The 27,244-nt window shown below is 39.7% G+C and overlaps 1 protein-coding gene across 4 annotated transcripts in view; it reads right to left on the bottom strand.

Moving 5' to 3' along the window:
- The window catches only part of pde10a (phosphodiesterase 10A), a 65,925-nt gene that overhangs the window by 14,219 nt on the left and 24,462 nt on the right, over positions 1 to 27,244 (bottom strand). For all 4 annotated transcript variants that reach the window (XM_085297198.1, XM_085297200.1, XM_085297199.1 and 1 more), the window contains 3 exons: positions 20,481 to 20,612; positions 1,840 to 1,868; positions 733 to 853 (listed from right to left, as the gene is read on the bottom strand). In XM_085297198.1, coding sequence (XP_085153324.1) covers positions 733 to 853; positions 1,840 to 1,868; positions 20,481 to 20,612 — 282 coding nt within the window. The remainder of the gene's footprint in view (positions 1 to 732; positions 854 to 1,839; positions 1,869 to 20,480; positions 20,613 to 27,244) is intronic.

Here is a 27,244-nt window from a genome sequence, read left to right as displayed (position 1 = left end):
CCCCCCCCCCCCCCCCCCCCCCGTTGTAATCTAATACCAATCTATTAACAATGTCCTAGATAACTACAAGGGTACTCTGACCGACAGCTTTGACTGCCATCCAGTGCATCTCATTCCCAGTTCTCCTTTCCAGTCCTACTTCACACAGATATATAGGTCATGTTATCATACAATGTGGAGTCAGAGAGCCTGGTGGTGCAGTCAGTGCACAAGTGATCAAGCAGTTAATGAGAAATGAGGTTTGGATAAAGTGAACCTTTATACTCAGATTCATTATAAAAGTATAACTTTGAATCACTGCTTATGAAATTCTCCCAGTCATTAAGATGGAGTCATAATATGAAACAGGAACAAATAATCCATCAATACTTTATGAACTGAATCAATAAAATAAAAAAGAGTGATTGTTTTTAACCTTTTACATAACTCAATTTTCTGGTTTATTGGCCTGTAAGTGACAAACATGATTTGGTTTGCTTTGCTAATTTGCAAGTAATTCTTATCCTTACTTTTGTTTATTGGATCAGCATGTGGGTGGGGTTTACTAAAGTGGGTGTTAGAAAAGTACATGTGCACCAAATTTGATTTTAAACGGACAAAACTTCCTGCTGCATCTGAGCTTATCCTGCTCCTCCACTATTACGGTGCTGAAATTACACCCAGAGTATCTGAAGCCGTGCTCATCGCGAGAGGTTTTGCAAAAATCCACTTTTGGTTGATGTTTACTTTTACCTGTTTTGATGATGTTGCACAACTCATAGAGCAGGAGTTTATTGTCTCCTCCAGTGTCCAGGCGCTGCTCTATGTAGCTGTTGAGTTCGTACACCACACCCTGCACATTTGTGTCCTGGTACTGTTGGACACAAGACACAAAGAAATTGGATCTGTGCAGTCTTGCACAAACACTGAGATTGAATATCAAAATTCAGCAAGTGCAATGAGGCAGAAAAACCTGACAACAACCTTCATTCTCTACTGCATTCAGTCTAATGTTACTGCAGATTACTCCAGGTCAAATGACTTTTTTTTTCTGTTTCTCAGTGAAAGGGGATTAATGCCATTCACAAAGACAAAGCCATTCATCATAACATTACTCCCCGCCCCACCCTTAGACTCTAGCTCAGGGATCCCCCTGCAGTTTTGCAAGGAGGCCACCAGATCCCCACAGTTCTGATTAGAGCTCTGGCAAGCTGTGCTGGTCAGCCTCAGCTTAAAACTGCGGTTATGTAAGAGGCAAACCTCCCGGCTAGTACGGGGCAAGAGAGCGGTCTAGTTCTGCTCCTGCCGTGAGTGTGAGGACAGGACGGCAAGGAGAGTGGCGTACTAGAAACCCTTCCCCATGGGACGCCTTCTATCCTCCCACATCCTGTTTGCACAGACGTATGGGTGACGCACTGAGGGGCCAAGTGGACCTAATTTTTTCCCCCTTTTTTTTCCCTGTGTGTGCATGTGTTAGTTCCTTCTCCTCAGCGTCATGGCCTCGCTGTGGGTGCTGACACCCGGTCTTCTGATGGTGTGAATGACAAAGGTGTGAACATGCAGTATGTGTAACAATAGCCATTGAACCTTTCTAACTTTCCCAACAACTGTGACACACATGATGCGTTTATGGTCCAACCATATGTTTTCTTATTCTTTATATTGATGTTATCCCTTTGACAAAGTCATACAAAGGCACTAGACTAAATAAAGTAAGGACAAGGACAAACACAACTGTTTCAGTGTGTGCAGTTCTTAAATAGCATCAAGCCATTTTTACAGTTACTGAAGGACAATATTATGTTATAATATACAGAATGTAATATATAAAATAAGATGATAAATAAAGTAAACACCTACCCTGCTGACTTCTTTAGAGGATGTGTCATCTGTAAAGAGAGAAAGTTAAAAATAAAGTTTAAAATAAATGACATGAATTTCAGTTCAATTCTATATTTACATAGCAACAACAACAGCTGCCTCAAGCAGTTTTATATTACAAGGTAAAGACCCTACGATAGACAGAAAACCTCAACAATCACAGGACCCCCTATGAGCGAGTACCTGGTGACAGCGGGAAGGAAAAACTCCCTTTTAGGGATGAATCGAAAGTAGATTAAGATCTGGCCACTAACTAAGACATGAATAATCACATTCTGTGAAAACTTTTGCAAATTATTTTTAAGTTTATTAGTTTAGTTTTAGTTTATTAAAATCTACATTAACTAAAACAATTTGCTTCTAATGATTAAATAAAACAAAACTGAAAAATGTAAAAAGAAAATAGCTAAATGCAGATGTAAGTAGGTAAGTAAGTAATTACCTATTTCACAGATAAAAAAAAAAATCACAAAGCGCTTTACAACACAAGAAATTGAAATATAAAACAATGTAACAGTAAATAAAACAGCAATGTAAAACAATAAAAACAATGTAAGAACAAATTAATCAAAAGCAGGAAGCAGTTGGTGATGAAGCATGTGGTGAAGCGTTTCAGTTAAACAAAAGAAAACAAAATGAAAATAAAAATAGACTTTTGTTAAAAAAAGAAGAAGAAGAAGAAAAAAAACTAACCAAAATTAATTAAACTAATGTCCTTAGTTTTAGTCTTGTCAGTTTGGTAAAGTTTGTCAGCATAAATGCCCAGGATAAGATGAAAAATGAAAAACCAATTAGAAAATACAAAATTACAACACTTTAACCAGCATCACCACCTTTTCTGTTAGGGAATGCCCAGGCAATGCATTCAGCAGGCAGCGGCCTCCACACACTTGACCCTTGTGTTGTGATTATTCACACAGCAACAACATGATCGCTGATAAACCTGCCAAATCTCAGCCTAAGGAAGAATCGCTACAGAAATTCAAGCTTTGCTCATAAAATCCAAAGCTCCTAAAACATTAAAGGACTCTTGTACATTTGCTGTTGTTACATTGTGATACTGAAAATTTTGGTATCAATCCAATATCAAGTAAAATCACTTTATATATTGTAAAGTAAAGACCCTACAATCATACAGAGAAATCAGGGAAAACCCCAACAATTGAATGACCCCCTATGAGCAAGCGCTTTGGTGATAGTGGGAAGGAAAAACTATTAACAGGAAGAAATCCCTGGCAGAACCAGGCGGCCATCTGCCGCGAATGGTTGAGAGTGAGGGGAGGAAGACAGGACAAAGACATGCTGTGAAGAAGAGCCACGGATTAAGTCAGATGATGCTACTTCTGTAAGAGGAACTTCAAAATGCTTTTAATTGTTACAAAGTCTGAGTAATGTGAAGGCAGTCATTGTTTTTTTATATTAAAACCTTGAAAATCAAGAGTCAGAGAGTCATAAATCTTCCCTGGCTGTTTAAACACTGCATGGATGGATACTCAGCTGTGGACTGATGGATCACGACAGGCCAACATCACGAGCAGCAAATAAGAAAAACCATATGCTGTCCTCAGAATAGTCGTCAGGTGAACAAATACGAACGATGGCGTATTTAAAGCATCAATACTCATTATCTATAAGTAATGGATGAATATTTTATCTACTTAATGCAGGGAGGTATTTATTTAAATGGCGTTCCTTTAAAAACAAAATTAAGAGAGATATTCATTTAAGTTGACGAGTCCAAAACTTTGCGGCTTCAAGTGCAGATTCCTTGTGTAATTTACGGCTGCTGGGGAGACATATGACTATTGTCTTTGGATGTAGACACTGAAGTATGTGATAATTATGAAAGCTTCAGCCAATCATAACAGTTTCTGGACTCATAATCTGGGAGTGTGTCTGGGAGTGCTACTTGGGCTGAAAATAAAACCATTCACACAGCTCAAGTGATTCTTCGGTACACGTGGGTCAACAGCACACGAGAACATAAACCGCTGAGATCTCTTTGATAACTTTTCATGTGATCAAAACCACGCAAAGAGCTGGGCAAATTTTAGAAACATCCACTGAAGTGCTGACTCGAGCTGGCCATCCTTTGAAACGAGCCTCTTTGAACATGTGAAGAAAGGAATTGCAGCCGTCTACATTGTTTGTTGTTTTAAACATTCCTGCAGTATGCTATGAGTTTCCTAACTTAGCCATGAGACCTATTTTAGAGTGAACCGCTGGCCGCTGACGTCAATCAGACGACAGAAAGTTGCACTTGAAAAAGACTTCAAGCCCCACTGAAAAAAATTTTCTTTTTTAAAAATGACTTGTTGAGGCCTAAAATAATCAGACACTAATCCCTTTAAAGGGCAGCTATGACAGTATTACTGGTTTAAAAAGTGGTCTACATTTTTTACAGCAGTTCAGAGCAGCCATATTAACACAAACACTGATGCGTGACAGTTTTCTTTCTGACTTTGATTCCACTTCCCTCATAGAGAGACGGGTCACCGCACAAAAAACAGTGTCACTCTTTAAAATCTTATCTGAAGGGCACCAAGGCTCTCTAAACCAATGAAAATTATTAGAATCATTTGAATTGCATGCAATATGATTCAGTGTGGGACAGGATCTGTGTGGTATGCAAAAATTCTAACGTAATTAAAGATGCTTGAGAAAGAGGGCTGTGTAAATAAACCTAAATTAATTACAAAAAACAAACAAAGAAAAAACCCATCTATGCAAATACAACTCAGGAAATTGCAATTCTCACTGCTATTTGGCTCGTAACTTATGTCATTTTTCGCCTTGTCGTTTGTTCAGCACATGAGCAGCAGCTTTTTCTTTCTCCGTGACCCCCCTCACAGTGCTGCCCCTTGCATCACCTCTCTCTCCTCACCCACGGCAACAAGGTTCACTAGAGGGTGGTGAGGCGTGGGAAACGGCACTTTAGAAAAGGCTCTGTTTGACGGGTGATGCTGCTCCAGGAGACGCGTGGATTATTTTATCCTGCTCCCACTGCGGTGGATTTATGTGCTCAGTGATATTTATCTCTTTGTCTGTCTGTCAGTAAGAGTATAAAAAAAACAAAACAAAATGCATATTGCATATTTAGATCGCTTTATTCAAAATAGAAACGCAGAGCATTGGCCTTGGTGGAGGATCCCCATAAAGTCAGTTGCGCCACTTATCCAGCAATGCCAAAAACATAAGAATGAACCAGAAAAAAAAGTCATATCAGGAAAATATTACACTGATGGGAAGATTTTATAATGGTATTTACAACAAACAAACAAAAATACTTCTTAAACCAACAAAACTAATTGACCAGGTTCTTCTACATAAAAATATAAGTCATTCTGTCAGCTTCACAGGAACACATCCTAAATGTCCCTCCTAAAAAAGTAAAACTGTGACCAGACAATGTTCATTACAGGTCTAGTTACTGTACAGACACAAAATCTCAGTTAGCATTTTATTAGCAGAACTCTGAACCCTGTGTGTCTGCACACCACAAAATGTCTAAGGGGCTAAAAATGAACAGGAATAAGTTGTAGTTGTGGGATAAACACTGTTGAGGTGAAAAGTAGAACCGTTCTATGCCTGGAAACTATAGAGTTACAAAAGCCCTTTAAATCTGTTGCGCTGAACCAGTTTTGCCCAGCTGGAACAGTTCCAGCAGCTTCTTTTAAAGTTTGCATGCAGGGTCATGCACACATTCAGCAGGTGCAGGTGCAGGTCCAGCATGGCTCTCACATAACTGTCTTTCCTAGAAACCAGAAAATATCTTGTCTTACCTCCTAGCTTAGCTCTTTGGCTTTTTGTGTGTGTGTATGAGAAGACATATGCTGCTTTGTTCTGCATGACCACCAGCACCAAAAACAAAAGACTAAACTGAAATGTTACAGATATAAGATCTTTGTTTCATCACACATGTGTCATGGGATTATAACAGAGCTATCCCTGGGGTAGACATTCGCTTTAGTCGTGTTTGCGCGTGTGTAACTGTGATTTTTATCACCGGGCCAGCCATCAACGCTGGGACAAAAACCAGCCGCCTGTTAATACCTTCCCTTATTTTCAGGAACCTGCTGTGATTTCAGTAAACACACCAGGAGAGTGCTGACATGTTCTTAGAAAATATACTGCCAGCACAGTCGACAGTGAACACTAAACACAACTGTCGAGCAACTCCTGAACGCTGCAGAGGCTGAACTGACTTCTTTTAGAAACTTCATCACACCATTTAAACCCCCCCCCAAAACCTGCTGCACAGTAGCTTTGGTTCATCAGGTACAGTAAATACAGTATGTACTAGTTTTGTTTGGAAACCACTGCTGAGTGGGTAAGGCTGACTATTTGACTATTTCATTACACTGTGTCGCCCTATGTCCCGATACAATTTATTGTCCACAGTCGTACTCTTGCAAACACTGCTGAAAGCACTGTAAACAAAACAGTGGGAGTGACTCTGATAGAACAACTATGTGATGACAGCAAGGAAAATAGAATAGGATAGATAGATAGATAGATAGATAGATAGATAGATAGATAGATAGATAGATAGATAGATATGAAGAAGCATCTAGAAGATATCAGTAGCCCTGGGCGAAGGTCTTGCACAAGAAAAATGTCTCAGTCAGACAGGTCTAATGCGTACGATACTTTATGGGCTCTTTATTGATCCACCACTACAGATACACAGTCTCCCACAGGACGGTCAGCTAGCAGTGACTCAGCGGTCAATATGTGTCGACCTAGTGGTTGTCCTGCATCGACCTGCTGCATGGAGGATTTGGAGCTGCCAAAAAAAGCAGTCTTCTTCTTCTTCTTTTTCAGTGCCATGCTCTCTATTTACCAACAAGCAACAAGCGAGTCCTCCTTCTTTCTTTTACTTTTCATTAACCTGCTCTACATTTCTGGCAAAAGGCTTTAAAAGAGCCAGCATGTTAATTAAAACGTCTACTTATGTTTACCAAATGTTTTTTACCATTTGAAACTCAAAGTGTCTCATGAGCGCTGCGTAGGGAGAGGTGAGGGGCATCCACCTCCCCTCCCTGGAAAGCCCTGCAGGTGAGCTTGCTCTCTTATCACAGTGGTGGGGTATGAGGTACTGCTACACAAGCACATCTTTGTCTGCTTGTGCCTGGCCTCTAAACACATCTGAGAAACAGTATCAGCTGCTTAACTTGGCCTAACTCTCTTGCCGCTGGAGACCAGGCCAGTAAGGATAGAGACTCCCTTTTCCACATGCTTCTCCAGTAGAATAGAAGAGGATGTCTACTTTATTGTAGCTATTCAGAACATACACCAGTTTTTGCACGGCAGAACTGAATTTCTGGGTATTTACAGGGTGGGCCATTTATATGGACAAACAGTAATAAAATGGGAATGGTTGGTGATATTAAAGTCCTGTTTGTGGCACATTAGTATATGTGAGGGGGCAAACTCCTCAAGATGGGTGGTGACCATGGTGGCCATTTAGAAGTCGGCCACCTTGGATACAACTTTTGTTTTTTCAAAAGGAAGGGGGCCATGTGACACATCACACTTATTAGTAATGTCACAAGAAAAACAATGGTGTGCTTGGTTTCAACATAACTTTATTCTTTCATGAGTTATTTACAAGTTTCTCTTTGTTCACAGCCATTGACATGTCGAAGAGGTTAACACGTGAGGAGTGAATCGAAATTGTGTTGATATCTGGTCAACGTAGTAACCGGGTCATTGCAGCAGATTTCAACGCAAGACACCCTACGAGACCACCCATCTCCCATGCTACAGTTAGCAAACTGCTTGCTAAGTTTTGTGAAACTGGTTCAGTGTTGGATTTGCCAAAATGTGGATGCAAGAAAACTGTCACTAACAAAGAAACATCAGTGGCTGTCCTAGCTTCATTCAGCAAGAGCCCACAGCGTAGCACTCGCCGCATGTCACTGGAGAGTGGTCAGTCGAACATCCCTTCGGCGGATATTAGCTACTCACAAATGGCACCCTTACAAACTCCAGCTACTGCAGCATCTCAACGAGGATGACCCAGATCGGCGCACAGAATTTGCAGAATGGGCAAAACAAAAATTGGAACAGGACCCTGCGGTAGGGCGTGGTCTGCGGTGCTGTGCGGACGCACCTGCACCGCAGACCACGCCCCACCACAGACCCTCAGTTCACGCAGAAGATTTTGTTCAGTGATGAGGTAACCTTTTATGTGAATGGTGAAGTTAACAAACAAAACCACCGCTATTGGTCTGACACTAACCCACATTGGATGGATCCCTCCAAGACTGTTGGAACAACAAAAGTGATGGTTTGGTGTGGTATATGGGGTACAACGATAGTGGGTCCATTCTTCATCAATGGAAACCTCAAGGCCACTGGATATTTGAAATTGCTACATAATGATGTGTTTCCCTCTTTATGCACTGAAGCTGGCACGTTCCCTGAGTTTTTCCAGCAAGATGGTGCACCACCACATTATGGGTGCCAGGTCCGAGCATTCCTAGATGAACAGTTTCCTGGAAAGTGGATTGGTCGTCGTGGGCCTGTTGAATGGCCCCCAAGGTCTCCCGATCTGACCCCCTTAGACTTTTATCTTTGGGGTCATCTGAAGGCAATTGTCTATGGTGTGAAGATACGAGATGTGCAGCACCTGAAACTACGGATACTGGATGCCTGTGCTGGCATTTCTCCTGCGGTGTTGCTATCAGTGTGTGAAGAGTGGGAGAAGAGGGTTGCATTGACAATCCAACACAATGGGCAGCACATTGAACACATTTTATAAGTGGTCAGAAACTTGTAAATAACTCATGAAAGAATAAAGTTACGTTGAAACCAAGCACACCATTGTTTTTCTTGTGACATTACCAATAAGTTTGATGTGTCACATGGCCCTCTTCCTATTGAAAAAACAAAAGTAGTATCCAAGATGGCCGACTTCTAAATGGCCACCATGGTCACCACCCATCTTGAGGAGTTTGCCGCCTCACATATACTAATGTGCCACAAACAGGACTTTAATATCACCAACCATTCCCATTTTATTACGGTGTGTCCATATAAATGGCCCACCCTGTATTTTCCATCGAACCAATATAATACGAATAAATAAATTTAAAGTATAAAATAAAAGTATAAATTTAAATTGTTACACATATACAGTTAAGAATATAAGAAAAAAATGTCTATATACTTATATTAGTAAAATAAAAACTATACAGGATTATTGATCAAGCAGGGAACCTAGCCTGACAGGGACATGTTACTTCAATTACTCAAGTAGTCAATTTATCCTTGTAAAACTCTGATAACTTATTATTCGGATAAGGTAAAAAACAAACAAACAAAACCCTAAATCTTTTCCTAAACCTAAATGGACACCCATGCCATGATGCTCCTTTGATGCAGTTTTGGTGCTGATGTTAATGCCAGAGGAGGTTTGGAAATCAGCAATCAGCTGAGCGTTTGTGGCTTTTACCCTCTCTGCGACTCAGCACTTGGTGCCACCCACTCAGCAACTTTACACGGCCGGACACTTGGTGGTTGAGTTGTTGTGGTTACTAAACGCTTCCTCTTTAAAATAACACCACTTACAGTTAATGGTGGATTATCTAGAAGGGAAGAAATTTCACAAACTGACTAGTTTCGGTGGTGGCATCTTATTACAGTACCACACTCAAATTCAAAAAGCTCTGTAAAAAGAACCATTCTTTCACAAATGCTTGTAAAGGCAGGCTGCACGGCTAGGTGCTTGATCTAATGCACCTGTGGCAAAGGGAATGAAAACACCAATTGTTGAGATAAAGAACTTTGGCCCAAAACTTTTGTCAATGTAGCGCCCTTGAAACTTGGTGTTGAAAGAGGAAGTGCAGTGCAGAGTTTGGGGTTGTTTGGATGAGCAACGGTCTTATTTTGAGGTCTTCCTGTTCTGTAGGTAATAAACTAAGTTGCAACACGTACTGTTGAGGACCTGCCCACAGATTATTTCAGAGTTCTTGAGGTTTGCAGTTTTGCTGCAAGATATGTGAATTCAGAGATGATGTCATCCTCCTCTATGAATGACCTCATAGTTTAGGTTTGCAAAATGCTAATGCTGCACTGATTACTTAAATGATTAATTAAAAAAAAATCAGTAATGAAAACAGCTGTTCTTGTTCTAGTTCAAACATAATCCAATTCTGACTGACTTAACGGAACAACTTTTCCTTGTTTAAAAGACCTTACATGGATGAGCAGGAGTTTCAGAGCTAAAAAGCCTTGCATGGTCTGACAAACAGACACATTGATATACATTGTGTGTCTGTCTGTGAGTGTGTGTGCATTGCAGAAGGCACAGATGAGTAACGAGGGGCCTCTGAATGGGTGCAGCAGAGAATTTGGGATTTATTAATTGTCCCGTGTCGTGTGAAGTAAACATTGCCAGTGGGACCCTGGTCAAAGGAGGTGTGATGGTCAAATGACATCAGCAGGATTCTGGGAAACAGCGTTTCTGTGTTCTGGCGGCTTTAAGGCAGCACAGCAGTGTAATGCGCTGTTGAGAGCAATCAGCTTTGAATGTTGAAGCCTCATCTTGATAAATAAACGACACAGTATGAAGTAAGAAAGTAATAAACAATGATTAAAAAAACACATTACAGAAAGACTATAATTTGATTATTATGACAAGAAATATTTGTAATATAACTGCACAGCAGATTCAACTCAATAAAGAAAGCGTGCAAATGTGAATCCTTTTTCCGGAGTTGCAGGGTGCAACACAACTTCTGCACAAAGACACATACACACTTGCGTGTGCAGACCAACTGATTTATGTAATCCAGTGTTGTCCATCACATGATAAGTGAGAACAAGACTGGCTGCAGGGACTGCTTCCAGGAAGCAGTGGTTATCTCAATGACGGTCACATGATGACAAATCCTGCTGTTGCTGCACTCATAAAAAATATAAAATCAATTGCATCTATTACAAGTGCGAATAAAAGATGAGTTAAGTAATATGTCATTAGAGAGAACTATTTTACCTTCATCAGTACCACAGGAAGTACTTCATTACTTCGTTAACACACAGGGGAAAAATGTGTAAAATACTAGCTAGAAGTCAGATACACACTCTTAGCCATCAATCTAACACAGTGACCCATTCATCCTGTGTGATCAACCAGAAATTAGACAGTGTTTGTCATTTGAGTGGATACAGCCACTGAGAGGAAGTTACAGAGAGGCTTCAGAGTGGTGCCAAAGCGTCTACTTGCAGTGGTCTAACAGAGGAAGTGGACTTAGTAATATTACTCATGATGTGATGTAAAGATCAAGTCAAAGAGAGATGTGGCTGAATTAGATAGCTGATTGCTGACGTTTTCACTCTGGTCTCCTCCCACTCAGTTTAAGAGTAATACAAACAGTAGCTGAATGAAGTATTCTAACTACCACAGATCAGAAATAGCGTATCGAAATTATTCTAATGTAGCAAAGTAATGCTACATGAGTTTCCTTTGAACCTTGCAATAAACACACCTAAATATGAAATGGTTTTTATCGCTGTTCTGATGAATTTACACAATATACAGAAAGAAATGCTTGAGTTGAGATATTGTGTACATGAAGAAAAAATCCACTCTGTTATGTATTTTCTTCTGGCTTTTACTTCTTCTTTTGCTGTGTCAGCACTGATGTAGCAGCATTGTCTGTGTGTGGCTACACCTATCGTTTGGGAGAATACTGCAGCGGCTCCCTGCTCCTTAACAGTAAGCATACATAGAAGTGACTGTATTGCAGCAGTGCTTTAAGTGACCAATGAGGAGGGTACACTGGCACCTTTACACCCTCACTTCGAGTGCATAATCCTAGCGACAGTGGCCGGTGTAGGACAAACAACTCTGCCTCCTATTCATCTGTGGGGAGTGTAACCCTTTCATCTCAGCTGTCAAAATATATCCACGTCTGTGTACTCTGAAGGACGTTGTAAAACTTTGAGAGGTCAGTGAGCCAGTGAAGCTCACTTCTGTACAATGACTGAGACACTGAGTTGAGTTGCTGAGGATATTCTGAAGTTTTCTGTTGGTAACGGCTACTGTTAGCCTCTGTTAGCTGCTATTAGCCTCTGTTAGCTTCTGTCTGTCATTGGTAGTGAAACTTTCTTTGAAGTGAATCTAACATTGTTGGACTCTCAAATGACACGAGAATGTAATGAAACTGTTTATCAGAGGGAAACTGTGATTTATGGGCCATTCAAGCCTAACATTAGCTGGCATAATGTTAGCTTACAACCAGCTGATGTTTTTTTTTTTTTTTTTTTTTTTTTTTATTGAAAAAGCACAAAATACAGATATACAAATACAAAATAGCAAACACAATGTCAGGGGGTTCGTATAAAAAAGCAAAATAGACACAGTCTATTATAGAATCACATGATATTGAACAGGGAACATAGGTTTATGGTTTTGACAGCTTTTTGATTTTGAGAATGTTGTATGGTTTTAACATATTGTTTGGTTTCATTTAAAAAGCACCGAAAGGATGGTTTTGCGTTAGAAAATTTCGACTTATGTATATGAAATTTGGCCAATAATATCAATAAGTTAATCAAATAAAATTCGTTTGCCCTGTGCATGGGGTACTTAAAGAAACCAAACAATATTTTCTCGTAACAAAGAGAGAACTCAGAAAGGATAAAGGAAACAACAAAAACACAAAATTCTTGCCAGAAAAGATTCGTGTATAAGCATGACCAAAATAAATGAGAAATATCTTCCTTCACACAACTACAAAATGTACAGTTAACATCAATGTCCTTTTTATAACGTACAAGAAAAGACCTAGTTGGGTAAAAACGATGAATAACTTTAAAAGATATTTCCTTTACTTTGTTATTTAATAGAAATTTCGACGGTAAGGTCCAAATCTTCTCCCATTCCAAGTCCTGGTATAAGTTATTCCAGTAGGCGACAGCCGTTGGGACACAAGTTCTGTCTTTTTGAAACAGAGTTCGTATTTCACGGTTGTTTTTCCTCCTTACAGAAGGGAAACACACCTGACCGACATAAGTAACAGCAGGATCCAGTGGTAAAGGGGTCAAATCACTAACAACAAGATTTCTAAACAACATTAAGACCCCAGCAGGGATAGCATCAAACACTATGGCATACTCCTTTGGTGGAACAGGAAGACCATATGTATTCAAAAATTCTGAGTAAGAGAGTAAACCTCCAGCTGGATTTATAAGTTGTGCAACACGATGAATCCCATTATCAAACCAATTACTTAAAAACACAGATTTATGTTTGTATAAAATGTCTCTATTGTTCCAAATATAGTATCTATGTGGAGAAAAATTGTGTTTATAAATCAATGACCAGGAAAGAAGCATTTGTTTATGAAAGTTGGATAGTTTTAAAGGGATTTTATCGATATTGTAATTACAAAGCAAAAGAAAGTTAAGACCACCAATTTTTGAGAAAATATAATTGGGAATAAAGTTCCAAATTGAGGTTGGGTTCCTGAAAAATTGTTTAATCCAGTTTATTTTAAACACATTGTTTAATGAGGAGAAGTCAAGAAAGTTTACTCCACCATGTTGGTATGAGTTGGATAAAACTGATCTTTTAATATAATGAATTCTATTCTTCCATATGAAATTATAAATAAGTCTGTCAATATCTGCCAGGGTTTCTTTATTTACATCAAGAGACAAAGCAGCATAAGTTAGACGAGATAAACCCTCTGCTTTCGTGAGTAAAACTCTCCCTTTAATGGATAAATCCCGCTGCAGCCAAGCATTTAGCTTTTTTTGTGTTTTGTCCAAAATTGGAGTGAAATTAAGGGAGCACCTGGTGGATTGATTTTTATTAATGACTATACCAAGGTAAGTGACAGACTCTTTCACTGGGATGCCAGCAATAGATAGACTGGTACAATTTCTAAGGGCAAGCAGTTCACATTTGCCAATGTTTAGGTGGAGTCCTGAAGCTAAAGAAAATGCATTAATTGTGTTAATAGCCATCTGCACCTGTGAAGCATCTTTTAAAAAGAGAGTGGTATCATCAGCAAGTTGACTAATGAATATTTCTTCATCCGCAATTGTTATACCTTTCAGAGGACTGCGTTTAATATAATCAGAGAGGAGTTGAGCACAGATGAGAAATAAGTATGGGGAGATGGGGCAGCCTTGCCTGATACCGCGGTTTAAGTTAAACCTAGGTGATGTACCTGCTTGTAGTTTGATGGAGCAATTCACATTTTTGTACATTGTTTTAATTGCATTCTGAAAATAAGGGCCAAAGCCAAATTTGTCCAAAGCCTGAAAAATAAAACCATGTTCAATCGTGTCAAACGCTTTGCAGAAATCTACAAATAAGATAAAGCTATCATCCCTACACAAATCTGCATAATCAATTAGGTCAAAAACAAGTCTGATGTTGTTGGATATGTGTCTGTTAGCCATAAAGCCAGACTGAGTTTCATCAATAATATCATTCAAAACAGCTTTCAGTCCTTTGGCAAAGATCTGAGCTAGGATCTTATAATCATTATTAAGGAGGCAAATTGGCCTCCAATTACCAGCTGATGTTGTTATTAATGTCTGTCACTACCCGATCCGTACCGGAAACCCGATCGGTACCCTGCATGCGCGAAAGGTGTCTACTTCCGGTCAAAGCGTTTTACGATAGTTACAGGTCAGAGTATCTGTTAAGATGTTAAGAATAACAAGTATCTCTTAAAATGTTTCCGATAATGAAACATTTAATATAATGTAGACAAAAACAAAAAAAATAAAAAGATAGTGACAGATCGGGACTCCCGATCCTTACTGCGCATGTGCAAAGTCGGACTGAACAAATCGGGTCTACCCGATCCGTACCATGCATGTGCAGGGGTTTTCTTCTTCTTCTTTTCGTTTAATGGCAGTGTACTCCCCAGTGTACGAGGATACCGCCACCTGCTGACTGAGCGAATGAACCCTATTGTAAACTGAATTAGCGTCATTACAAACGTGTGTTAAATTTGATTTAGTGATAATCGAGTGTGTTTATGCTTGTCTGTGTGGAGAGGATTGTTGGAATAGTGATGATGATGTCCGCTATCACTGTCAATTGCCAGCAAACACTTCATCTGGCTGATGAATCTTCACGTGACATATTACAAAGTCTGTATTATTAACTCTGTCATTAGGCGCCATTCTTCTGTTGTTCAATCAGGGGACGCTCTCTGTTGAGGAGAAAAGCAAAAATTTGTTGCGGATACGGATTATTCATTGTTTAAATGTCCCGGGCAGTCGAAAAGGAGGCAGAGCTGCTGAGAAATGCTAGGAGCTAACTGGGCGCTAACCGTATCATTCAAATATATTGAATGTCGCAATGTTGGCAAAGAGAGGAAGTGATGTAAGATTTGCGCATGCGGGGTACCGATTGGGTTTCCGGTACGGATCGGGTAGTGACACGTATCATTCAAATATATTGAATGTCGCAATGTTGGCAAAAAGAGGAAGTGACGTAAGATTTGCGCATGCAACAATGTCACTACCCGATCCGTACCGGAAACCTGATCGGTACCCCGCATGCGCGAAAGGTGTCTACTTCCGGTCAAAGCGTTTTACGATAGTTACGGGTCAGAGTATCTGTTAAGATGTCAAGAATAACAAGTATCTCTTAAAATGTTTCCAATAATGAAACATTTCAATATAATGTAGACAAAAACGAAAAACAAAAAGATAGTTACAGATCAGGACTCCTCGATCCTTACTGCGCATGTGCAAAGTCTACCTGATCCGTACCACGCATGTGCAGGGGTTTTCTTCTTCTTCTGTTTGTTTAATGGCAGTTTACTCCCCAGTGTACGAGGATACCGCCACCTGCTGACTGAGCAAATGAACCCTATTGTAAACTGAATTAGCGTCATTAAGTGTGTTTATCGAGTGTGTTTATGCTTGTCTGTGTGGAGAGGATTGATTAGAATAGTGATGATGATGTCCGCTATCACTGTCAATTGTCAGTAAACACTTCATCTGGCTGATGAATCTTCACGTGACATATTACAAAGTCTGTATTAGGCGCCATTCTTCTTATTTTACAGCGCTGTTGTTCAATCGGGGAACGCTCTCTGTTGAGGAGAAAAGCATGAATTTGTTTGTATACGGATTATCCATTGTTCAAATGTCCCGGTAGTCAAAAAGGAGGCAGAACTGTTGAGAAATGCTAGGAGCTAACCGGGCGCTAACTGTGGCTGTATCCCAATTCAGGGTCTGCAGCCTTAAAGGCCGCATTTTAAGGCCGATTACGTCACAGCGATGCGACGAAGGCTGTCCCAATTCGAAGGCTGCTCAAAATGCGGCCCTCAAATGCATCCTTCATTTCCCTGAATTTTAAGGACGTGGCACTGTATACTTCATGGCCCAACATATCCCAGAATGCATAGCGCGGCAGTGGGTGTGGATAATTTTGCCGGAAAAAAACGGCGGATGAGGGGCGCCCAAAGAGTAAACTTTAAGTAAGTACTGAATATTATGTCACTTATTTATGTGCAAATTTTTAATAACGAAGAGCATTAAAACATTGCTGTTGGCCACATGTCGGCAAAGTTATGTGACATTAGTGACGTTTGTACTAACTTGGTTTTAAAGCCTTTACTTTAAAATATACGCCGTTCAATAGCAGACCTTAATTAGAGAATGATCAAAGCTCATGTTGAAACAAACAAACAAATGAACAAAAGATTTTCTCCTTCATTTCTGTCTAACTAAGCTGTATGAAACGTTTCCAGCTGTTAGTATCATGGTTGCTAGACAACCTGGGCAACGCAACGGAGGCTAGACCGTCCCATTTCACAAGCCTCGCACTTCCGGCCTTAGCGGTCTTTAAGTACGCGGCCCTTGAGGATCGTTGAGGCTGCGTACTTTAAGGCTGCAGACCCTGCCAGTATCATTCAAATATATTGAATGTCGCAATGTTGGCAAAGAGAGGAAGTGATGTAAGATTTGCGCATGCGGGGTACCGATCGGGTTTCTGGTACGGCTTGGGTAGCAACAATTAAGTTAGCTCGTTGTCAGCTGTCTGGGGACAAGAGGGTCGTTGGTCTAATCTACTGACACTAAGCAATTGTGACAAAAAGGGATAAATAAGCATGTTTATGTATTTTTGAGGGTTACATCAGGAGATGGCACACAAAGACCTACGACTTCTCTACTTCTCCACCTTTGGCATGCTACATATGTGTCTCTAGCTACTTATATAAAACATAATTAGGCAGAACTGCAACTCCAATCTCAGCCACTGTATTCAAGATTGCAGGTAAACATGGTGACTTAGAACAAATTGATACCTCCTAATATGTATTTTTAATGTATTAACTCTAAGTTTATGTAAGCTTATGTACACAGATATTTGTATCTTTATTACCATGCATTTATGTATAGTGCTACAATAACTTTTTGATACTGTATTGTTCCTGGTTCTCAACTATGTTTCTCTATCAAAAAGCTACATTCTTTTTTTCCCCAATGAATAAACTAAAAAAAGACTGAGTGTGCCTTTAACGTACAACAATATTAGCTAAGAACAAAAAAGAAACAGCTTAAAAAAAATCAAAGAAAAGCGGCCAATATGGATTGGTGATCCCATGCTCCCTTTCTGCTTATTTTCTGTTCTCTTTTTACTTTCTACTTTTTGAAAAAAAAATGCAAAAATTAATAGAAAAAAAACATACCCACTATATGTTAACTTGATTTAGACTGCAAATAATATGGCCACTCCACTGGCCACTCAGTGAGAGCAGATGTACTTGCAGAATAGTTTCATTATGCATTTAAATAATAAATTATTAATTTAAAATATGTTTCAACATGATTAATATAAATATATTCAATGTTCTCCCTGTGTTTATGTGGGTTCTTTCCAGGTACTCCTGCTTCCTCCCACAAAGACATGCAGTTAGTTGGGTTAGGTTAATTGGTGATTCTAAATTGGCCATAGAAGTGAGAATGGGAAAGTGTAAATGTAAGTGTGAATGGTTGTCTGTCTCTCTGTGTTAGCCCTGTATCAGATTGGTGACCTTATGCAGGGTGTACCCCGCCTCTTGCCCAATGGTGGCTGGGATAGGCTCCAGCCCCCCACCGTCTCCAGTGACCCTGATAAGGATAAGCGGAAAAGAGTGGATGGATGGATATTCTAAATCTGTTATTTACTTTAATACCAATAATTTTGTGTTGCTGTATTGTTCCTGGTCCTCAGCTATGTCTCTCCATCCAAAAGCTGCTTTACTAGGGTCTTTAGCTGCACACTAACATCGTTTGCATTACTGATAACATTACTTTTCAAAGCACTTTAAAAAGAAAGCAGTCAGTATGCATTTCTAGACGGCAGCATAATCAAATTTGAAATTTGAAACTTGCTTGAAACATGTAATTCATCATAATGAACATCAAGTATGCTTTTTTATGGCCAAATCTCTGATACGGCCATGTGGTAATGGATCGTAGCATTTTCAAATCAATCAGTTTCCACACAGTGATAACCCTACCTGGCTCAAGTGAGTTTCAAGTAGTTGCAAATCGATTTCCCTACTCTACTGAAATAAACTGTAGAGAGTGGCTGAATAAAAGGGAAGTAGTACGACATCCTTGACATCTTAAGTGCACAAAGATGAAGTAGTCATATTAAGTATACGCAATACGTAGTAAACAAAACTGTTTGTGTTGTTCTTTAAATTAGAACAACTGGAGTTGTCAATTAAGCATAATGTTAGTTTAGTTAGGCCACTAAATTAATATCAGCTTCCATCCCAGAAGATCTGCTGAACCCTTGACAACAGATACACATATCGATTTGCCTGGCACCAGAATTACCCAAATTCCAGTGTTCTTGGCCCTGGGTGGTTAGCGTACCATATGTCCGATTATGAATCGGTCCATCTCATGCCTGTGTGCAACACACACACAGCTGTCGAGACTGATATGTCCTTAGCGTGGAAGCATTTCACTGAGGGTGAAGACAGTCCCCCAAGCTAAACGGTGGAGGGATGACGATGAAAACATAAGAAGCTAACAAAAAGTTAAAACGGCTAAAGCTATCCGGAGCTCAAAGCTAGCCACAAGGCAGCAGCCTTGGTATGAGCAAAGGATTGAAACAGTTATGAGAAAAATATTGAAAAAAAGTATCAAAATCTTGTTATCTGTAACGGGACTGAAGTTGTAAGCATACTAAAAAAATTATGTAAGTACTTGACATTTGTTTTGTTATATAAATCTGTTGCACCTGCTTTTTGTTTGATTAGGTAAAGTATGTCAGGTAGCTCTTGTACCCCTTTCCAGTGACAGAGCAATTAATTTTTAGCTGATTTAATGTGAGAAGATCCTGTAATTTACCACAGTTTGGACAAAAATGGAGCATTTAATAATTTATTTTATTATGAAAGTCTTTTGAATTTGCTGTCAGTTAAAGTTCTTAAAAAAATCTGAATCAGCAGACCATGCTTAGAAAATAATCGTAAATGGGAATCAGCCAAGAAAACTGCAGTCGGTACATCTCTGCCTTTTATACATCCAACTGTTAAATCTTAAAGGGGACCGTTTATGTGGCTTTAGTCTGCCTACATCTGCTGCTCATCTGCAAGCCGCTTCGCAACCCGCCCCAGCTTCTCTTTTTTATGTCATGACTCTGGTTTTCACATATTTCACATATTTATTGTGGGACCTTGTGGGAAGGTCCCACAATAAAGCCAAAAAGCCAAATATAAATTACTGCAGATGGCTAAAGTGGTCCTGACTGAACTGTGAACATTGAAACAAAGAAGATTTCAGTTAAAAAGCCTTTCTTTTATTTAGTTTTGTGAATCAGCGATCTGGTTTACACAGGTTCCATCTGCCCTGAACTGAACTATCTGGATGAAATTAGTTATTCCTACTTGGCGCCAGGAAGAGTTATTAGCATGACAGCCTCTATTTGATATTTGTCAAGCTAAACACACACATACTGTATATATACAACATACAGGAAATTGTTTCAAACACTGGCTCAGACTTGAGAAATTAACAACTCTGCACGGCAGCAACAAACACTACTGTCTGCATTCCTCGCGTGGAAAGCAGCTCCAAAATGTGACAAATCTATCCTCTGCCAGCTTCCTCCTTCAACACACCCACACCCTGAGCCAGCACAGCCCCCCCCCAAGCACCACCAGCGCTACCACCAACATCCACACCCCTCCCTTGGGCCCCCTTCAGCCGGCTGCATGTCTCTGGAGGTCGCCTCTGACGTCAGCAGCTCAACTGGGCACTGTGCCAACCCTGTGGGCCCTTGATGGATGCAGTCGGTCTGAGAAACAGTTCGCTGTGAGTAGAGTGCACGGCACAAACTCAGCCCAGCCGGCTCAAACACATCTAATGACCCGTAAAAACCGGACAGGTCCATTCCTTCTCCTTTTCTTTTGTGTATCACAAACATGGAAGATTAAAGGAGACACATGTGATGATGAGTGATATGCACTGCTAATGGCCAGGATAATAAACAGAGCCTGCAAATGCACTGTTGTTCCCCAGACTTACAAAAACTGCAATTCTTAAATCCAAGCATTTTGTCTTAGTGATCCAGAGAGATGCAGCTGACTCTGTAGGGTTTTTTTTCTGTATATGTGTGTGGTAGGGGGGTATACCTGCAGGCCTGCTGCTGGTTTTCCTCTTCAGCCATCTGTCCAACGTCTCTGCACTCACACTCTCCAACACAAAGTCATCCAGAATCTGCGGGTGCAGCGAGAGGTAGGCCTTCACTTTCTCATCTGTCAAGCCTGAAACACAAAAACAAAACACTTTAAAAAACTTTATTTAAGACTAATGAAACTGTGAGAAAAAACAACAACAAAAACACCAAAACAATACTGATGTGAGATAATGAACAGAATCATTGATGCTAGAAAGGAGAAGTGTAGCACGTGAGAGGAATGAAATAACATCTCACTTGAACCCACAATGATCCCGAAGGTCACCCAAACAAATGCAAAGGATGAAAACAGCTGAAGGTCACTTCATTCTCTTCACGGTGAGGTGAGAGCGGTGGCAGCCGAGCCGAGGCTCGAGTTAAAGCTCTTTGATAGCCGGGCTAGCTCACTTATGTTTACTGTAAATCTGTATCTCCAGGGATAGGAGCCCCCAACAGAGGCAACAGGATAAAGGAGGACTCGATTGTGCTTAATAGGCAATTAGGATCTTGAGAGCTTGCTAAGTGCTGCTGTTTACTGTCTTTGTTGTCAGGGAAAAAAGCCATTTGCCAGACCATCGTTGAGGGAAAGTTGTTTTTAATACCCCCACTGGCGTCTGTGAAGCAGTCATGATGCACTAGGACGCCATCATGTTTAGGTCACTCAAACAAATGGAGTATATGTCTAAAACAAAGACTTCTAACTGTATACATTTAGACGTGAAGTGTCATCTCATAATGAGAAGAAATGCATTCTTACAAAAGACAAACAGAGGTGAATTTACATTTTATGGCATGGTAAACTATAACTATACGTTTTCAGATAATAGTAGAGAGAAGAGTGTTGACAGCCCTGAAAGTTTTTATAACGCTTTCTCACGAAATGTCTGGTTATCAGGAGCATCTGTGTAGACTCCCTCTGTAGATGCACAAACACACACACATGTGGCATGAAAACATTAGTAAGTGGGGTGTCAGTCAGGAAAGCTGCATGAATATCAGTGTTGTGAATCGCTACAGATCCCTGTAGACAACACAACAGTAAGCCGGGTGTGTGTGTGTGTGGGTTGGAGGGGGTGGGGGGTGAGTGTTGTGCCAGATGACAAAGTAAAACCAGATGCAGAGATAGAAAGACTAAATTCTGCTTCAGCTGCAGGTAACCTGTTATGAGCCCATAAAAGGTTGTGGTTAAAGAATATCTTTCACTTTTAATTTAATTTTAGGATCATAGTGCTCCTGATTCAGACTCTGAGCTATCCACGACCTTTGATCTATCCCTGCAGAACAAATCATTTGATGTTCAGTTACGATCATCTGCCCAGAGTGTGTGTGTGTGTGTATAGATAGAGCAGGCTTTTGGTTACAGGCAAATAAGGCAAACAGAGGTGGGGGTAAGTTTGGGGGGTGGAGGACGCTACAGTCTGATGCTGTCCAGACACGAGACACAGCTCCTCAGGAGCGGAACGCCTCACGAGACTCCTGGCCAGCTCTGACGCACATCGGCAGAATACAGCTTAATAAATCAGGAAAAGTTAAAGAGGGGTTGGGGTGGGACGGAGAGAGCTGCGGAGGACAGAAAGACACACGGAGAGGAGCTAAATGGGAGCGCTGCAAATAACCCCTACAACTTTGTCCTATTTGAAACACAAAGAAGGCACTGTGATTGGTGACATTACAAAAGATGAAAAACAAGGATGCTGTATAAATTTATGAATACAAGTTTTGTGTGAAAGGAGTCTGAAAATTGTTTAGCAATCATATGTGTGCACATGAACAAAATAGTCAAATGTTCTATTTCCATGGGGCAAGAACAGCAGTGATAAGAGCTTTGCAATGGCTAATAAAATGGTGTTAATTAAAATTTCTAGGGCTACACAAGTGGGGAAAAGTGGGCATTTGTAAGACCTAAATGACAACGACGGGTCAAAACTGCGGCGCAAGCCCAATGCATGTGCCACATTCTGTAGCTTAAAGGAATCAACTAATAGTGCTGTAGCAACTTCACTGGTGACAGATACACACATTATATTCATTCATGTGTGTGTTTAGAAGAAACATTGTTTATAGATAAAGTAAAAAATGTCAATATCATCAATCTATTCTTTTACAAGAATCCAGAGAAATGACTGACTTGACCTAATGTGACTATATTTTACCTTGATTGTGATTAATAATTCCCTTTTTGAACATTCCTGCTACGTCACGTTGACCTTATAGGCTTTCCTTCTGAAATCTTTCGAACCACAGCGCACATTAATGTGACTGCAGTGAGACTCAGAGCTGTGGGATATGCGTCAGTGTCCTGGTCCTGAGACTATAGAGGCTAATCAAAGGTGCAGCCCAATCTGTCCCACATGCTGCGGTCCAGAATGGCTAACCCCACTGGGAACTATATGTGCTCACTCAATCAGGACAGTGAGAGACTGCTGTTGCAGATGTAACAGCTTGGTGACTGGTTTAACCAGGTTTTTAATTGTTTCCCCCCTTTATTTTGTCAATGCTAAGAAAAAGTTGAACTTGAACATAAAAGAAAAATAAATAATAAAATAAATAATAATAAATGAACATAGAAGCACACACTCTCATCATTTTAGGGTCTGTAACATTTAACTGAATTACATTTAGTTTAATAAATAAATAAATATTTTTTTAATGAACTTTGTACATGAGAGGTTAATTCTTCCAGTGTTTATGACAATAAACTGTTTGGATACTGCAGGTTGTGCAAAGAATGCCGATAAAAATAAATGCTCTGCTTAGGTAAAAGCAAACATTAACCTAACAAAACAACAGATTTATTAAAATGAAACTATATATTAACAAAATGGATCATAAGTATTAAAATAAAAATACTTGCACTGCAGATAAAATTACGTTTTCATTAAGATATACAATTCTGATTCATGAACGCACAACTGGGATTTTACTGTTTACTGATGTTGCCGTGGGAGAATGTGCTTGTTTATTTACTTCATGTTCCCAGCACAGAGGTTCAAAGGTGAAAGGTAAATACCTGAAAACAAGAGAAATGCAAAGGAGTCTCACAAATCTGAATTTCTAATTAGATTGTTATTCGAATGAAAAACATCTACAAACTGGTTTAAAGTCAGATTAGGTACAATCAACAGTGATCTGAACCCTGCATGTGATCATTTTAAACAGCCTTGTGGTGCTCTGTTTAAGAAAAAATCTGGACAGAGTGTTGCATGATGTATTATTATGGCAATATTTGGAGTAACTCCCCAAGATGTAAATTTAAGTATGGCCCAAGCTGACATCATTACCTTTTTGCTCACTTTTGGCCAGAAGGTCTGTGCAAAACAGAAGGACTCCTCAACTGGAATTAAGTTTGTCATCTGCTACTTACAACTAGAAAAGGTCTGTTGTTTTAACAAAGACTCAAATGAATTTTTCTTTGCAACCTGGCAGCCATCCTTTTCTTTTGTGGCAAATATGGAGACATGAGTGCAATAATGTTTTTGTTTTAGGTTTTTTTTTTGTTTTCACTTATCACAGCATGTTTATGAGCTGGCAGGACTTTTTTAATTATGTGTCTTTATATATACATTTATACATATATACATATATCTCTTTTTCAAAAACTCTTAATGGTAATGGTAAATGGCCTATATTTGTATAGCGCTTTACTATCCCTAAGGACCCCAAAGTGCTTTACACATTCAGTCATCCACCCATTCACACACTGGTGATGGCAAGCTACATTGTAGCTACAGCCACCCTGGAGCGCACTGACAGAGGCGAGGCTGCCGAACACTGGCGCCACCGGGCCCTCTGACCACCACCATATATTAATAAATATACATTGTTTAATAAAATAAAATAAAATAAAATAAAGACTGTGACCTGTCCGATTTAACGAAGAGAAGTACCTTTTAAAAAAAAACCTTTAAGTCAACTGAAGTCACTCCTTCAGCCAAAAAACCTATAGGTGGGAATCAGTTGGTTGTGTAGCATGCTCGTGAGTGGCTGAAGCCAAGTTGGCAGAAATGTTTGTAACTGACTCAGACTTGGGCTTCCTGTATAAAAAAAGCGAAGCCTGAGTTCATGCAGTGAGGTATTGTTGCATAACACTTATCTTGACACCACACCCCAGGATTTGGAAGGGAAAAGGCCAAACCAGTCAGAGTTTGTCTGGGTCTTTGCACTCTCACACCCAAGTTTGTGAGAACATGCTTCTGTTTGACAAAAAATATATTAACATATAGCATAGGCTATATACTGGTGGTTCTATTTCCAACATCAAAAACGCCCTGAAACAGCTTAAAAACAGTCAATTCTTGTGAGTTAGCGTTCAAGTTTATGAGCGTTTTTATGAAGGAAATCAATTCAGTATGCTCTGATTTTATATGGAAAATTTAATGGCTTGTAAACTGCAAGTCCTCCGTCTTATAACAAAATCTACTAGTATATCTGTAGTATGCCAATGTGAATGTATGTCAATAAGTTGGACACAGAGCGAGATACCATATGTGCGATACATTTGCAGGCCAAAATGTATCAGTGGCACACAAGAGGAAACACTTCAGAGTATTTCTGATGGTACACCATTAAAGAGGAGGGTGCTTTATTGACTATGAAAAAACAAAACAAAACATGTGAAGCAAGGCTGCAATTCTCTGTATTCAAAAGGGTGCTTTTATTTTAACATTCACATTTATTTATCCAGCCTCAAAAAAAGAGAGAAACAGAAATCAGTTTCCTGTTTTTCTTTTTTAACTTTAAATATTCTCTCTATATATTTTAAATCTGAATTTCTCATTGTGTCTTTGACTACAGAAAACTCATCCATGTTGTACTTAACGTAACCCTATAAACATCACTGTAATGATTTGGCAGAGTGGAATCTTTACAGGGAATTGGCCAATTCCGATTTTTTTCTAAGTAGGAGCTTTTCCAAGTAAGATCTGATTTTGCTGAATCAGGTTTTCTTTCTAAGAACTACAACTGACAGCGTATACAAAAAATTCCCCTATTCTTTACAGCAAAATTTTACATTCTTAATAAAAGAAAAGACCAAATTTTACAATCTTCCCCAAACTGCGATAAAGTTAATTACAGGATGTTCACTGACTGAAACCATTACTGACTGCTGCTGGCAAGAGGTTCAAATAAGTAACAAAAAAATGAGTTGCTGTACACCCATCTTTAGCTAACATGTTTTACATTACCAAACAAAAGCATGTGCAATAGATTTATGGAACAAAACAAATGTCAGTTACTTGCATAATTTTCCAGCACATTTATAAATTCTTTGATTCTCTGCTTTGATCCTTTCCTCACACGGAGCCTGCAGAGCTCTGGATAGCTTTAGCTTTAGATGCCTTCCCTTTGCTCAGAAAGGTGAAGGTGATTTAAGATGATTAGATGTTGTTATGAATGTTTTTGTCATTTAATTTTTTGGTGGTTTACCTTGATGAACTTCATGTATTTACTCACAGCTCATAGAGCTATGATCTCATAGCTCACAAGCTAGAGCTGTCACAAGCTAATGACATGTTAGTGTGCGACTGTGAGTGTGCGTGCGACGACTCAAATGGACTGTGCATGTGTTGCGCACGCATGAAAAGCACCAGCTCATAATCAGCAGTGTTGGGTGGAAGTAACATGTTACTGTAACTGCATTACATTTTCAACAATACAGTAATGTAAGATGTTACTGTACTACACTGTATTTACACTAATTCCATTACAGTTACAATTATGTTTTTACTAAGAGTCTTCAGTTATCTGCACACTTGGCGGATAGAAAGAAAAAAACACCAAACAAATGTGGTTTTCTCTTCCTGCACATTTGTGCTACAGTGAGCTATTTTCATTTTGAGTGCAGAAGGAGGAAAATGTTGCAGCAGTACAGCAATACAGCTTTTGAGGAGTGGCGATATGGACGTTACTTTTAATTAATGTACACAAGGCGAAGAGCACGTTAGTAAAGCGGAAACTACATCCAAGACCGAAACAACTGTACTACGCCGCTAACCCAACTTTGCCTCTTTGCAAACATCTGCACAGGTAGGATGTTAGCAAAAAGCTAGAACCCAAAGTGATTTTGTTATGGCTGTGGAGCACCCCAGCCCAGCAGCCAGATCCTGATCTTCTCCTCTGTCGCCTCTGTCAGTGCGCCCCAGGGTGGCTCTGGCTACAATGTAGCTTACCATCACCAGTGCGTGAATGTGTGTGTGAATGGGTGGATGACTGGTTGTGTAAAGCGTTTTGGGGTCCTTAGGGACTAGTAAAGCGCTATACAAATACAGGCCATTTACCATGTTCAATAGGTAACAAAAGCAGTGATGAGCAGTCAGGGCCGAAACCTCCGTTCACCTGTTCGTGTTTCTACTGTAGAATCAATGTAGCGATTCTTTTGAATTCTCTTTGTGCTGGTTTTCATCTATTGTGTTGTTGGCATTGTGTTGACACCTAAAAACTTCAAGAAAGATCATCTGTCTGTCCTTATTAGGATAGGTTTATACTGTTAACTGGTTGTTGTAAGAATGCATTTCAAGTCATCTTCCGGCGTAACAAGAACGTATTGAGTAGTGTAACAAATTACTTTCTCTGGCAAGTACTTTAAAAATATACTGCAATACTTTTAAGAAATGTAACAAGTAACGTGTAATACATACAATGCAATAATTTTCTTGAACAATGACCCCAATAATCAGATATACACAAGGCCAACCAACCAGTAACCGGTCTGGTGTGTGC

Source organism: Mchenga conophoros, linkage group LG13 (assembly GCF_057382185.1).
Source record: "Mchenga conophoros isolate Kocher_MC1m ecotype Shallow Benthic linkage group LG13, M_conophoros_male_GT1.1, whole genome shotgun sequence".
Lineage (NCBI taxonomy): Eukaryota > Metazoa > Chordata > Actinopteri > Cichliformes > Cichlidae > Mchenga > Mchenga conophoros.
The sequence above is the reverse complement of the archived record's forward strand: the minus strand, read 5'-3'. Positions and strand labels throughout refer to the sequence as shown.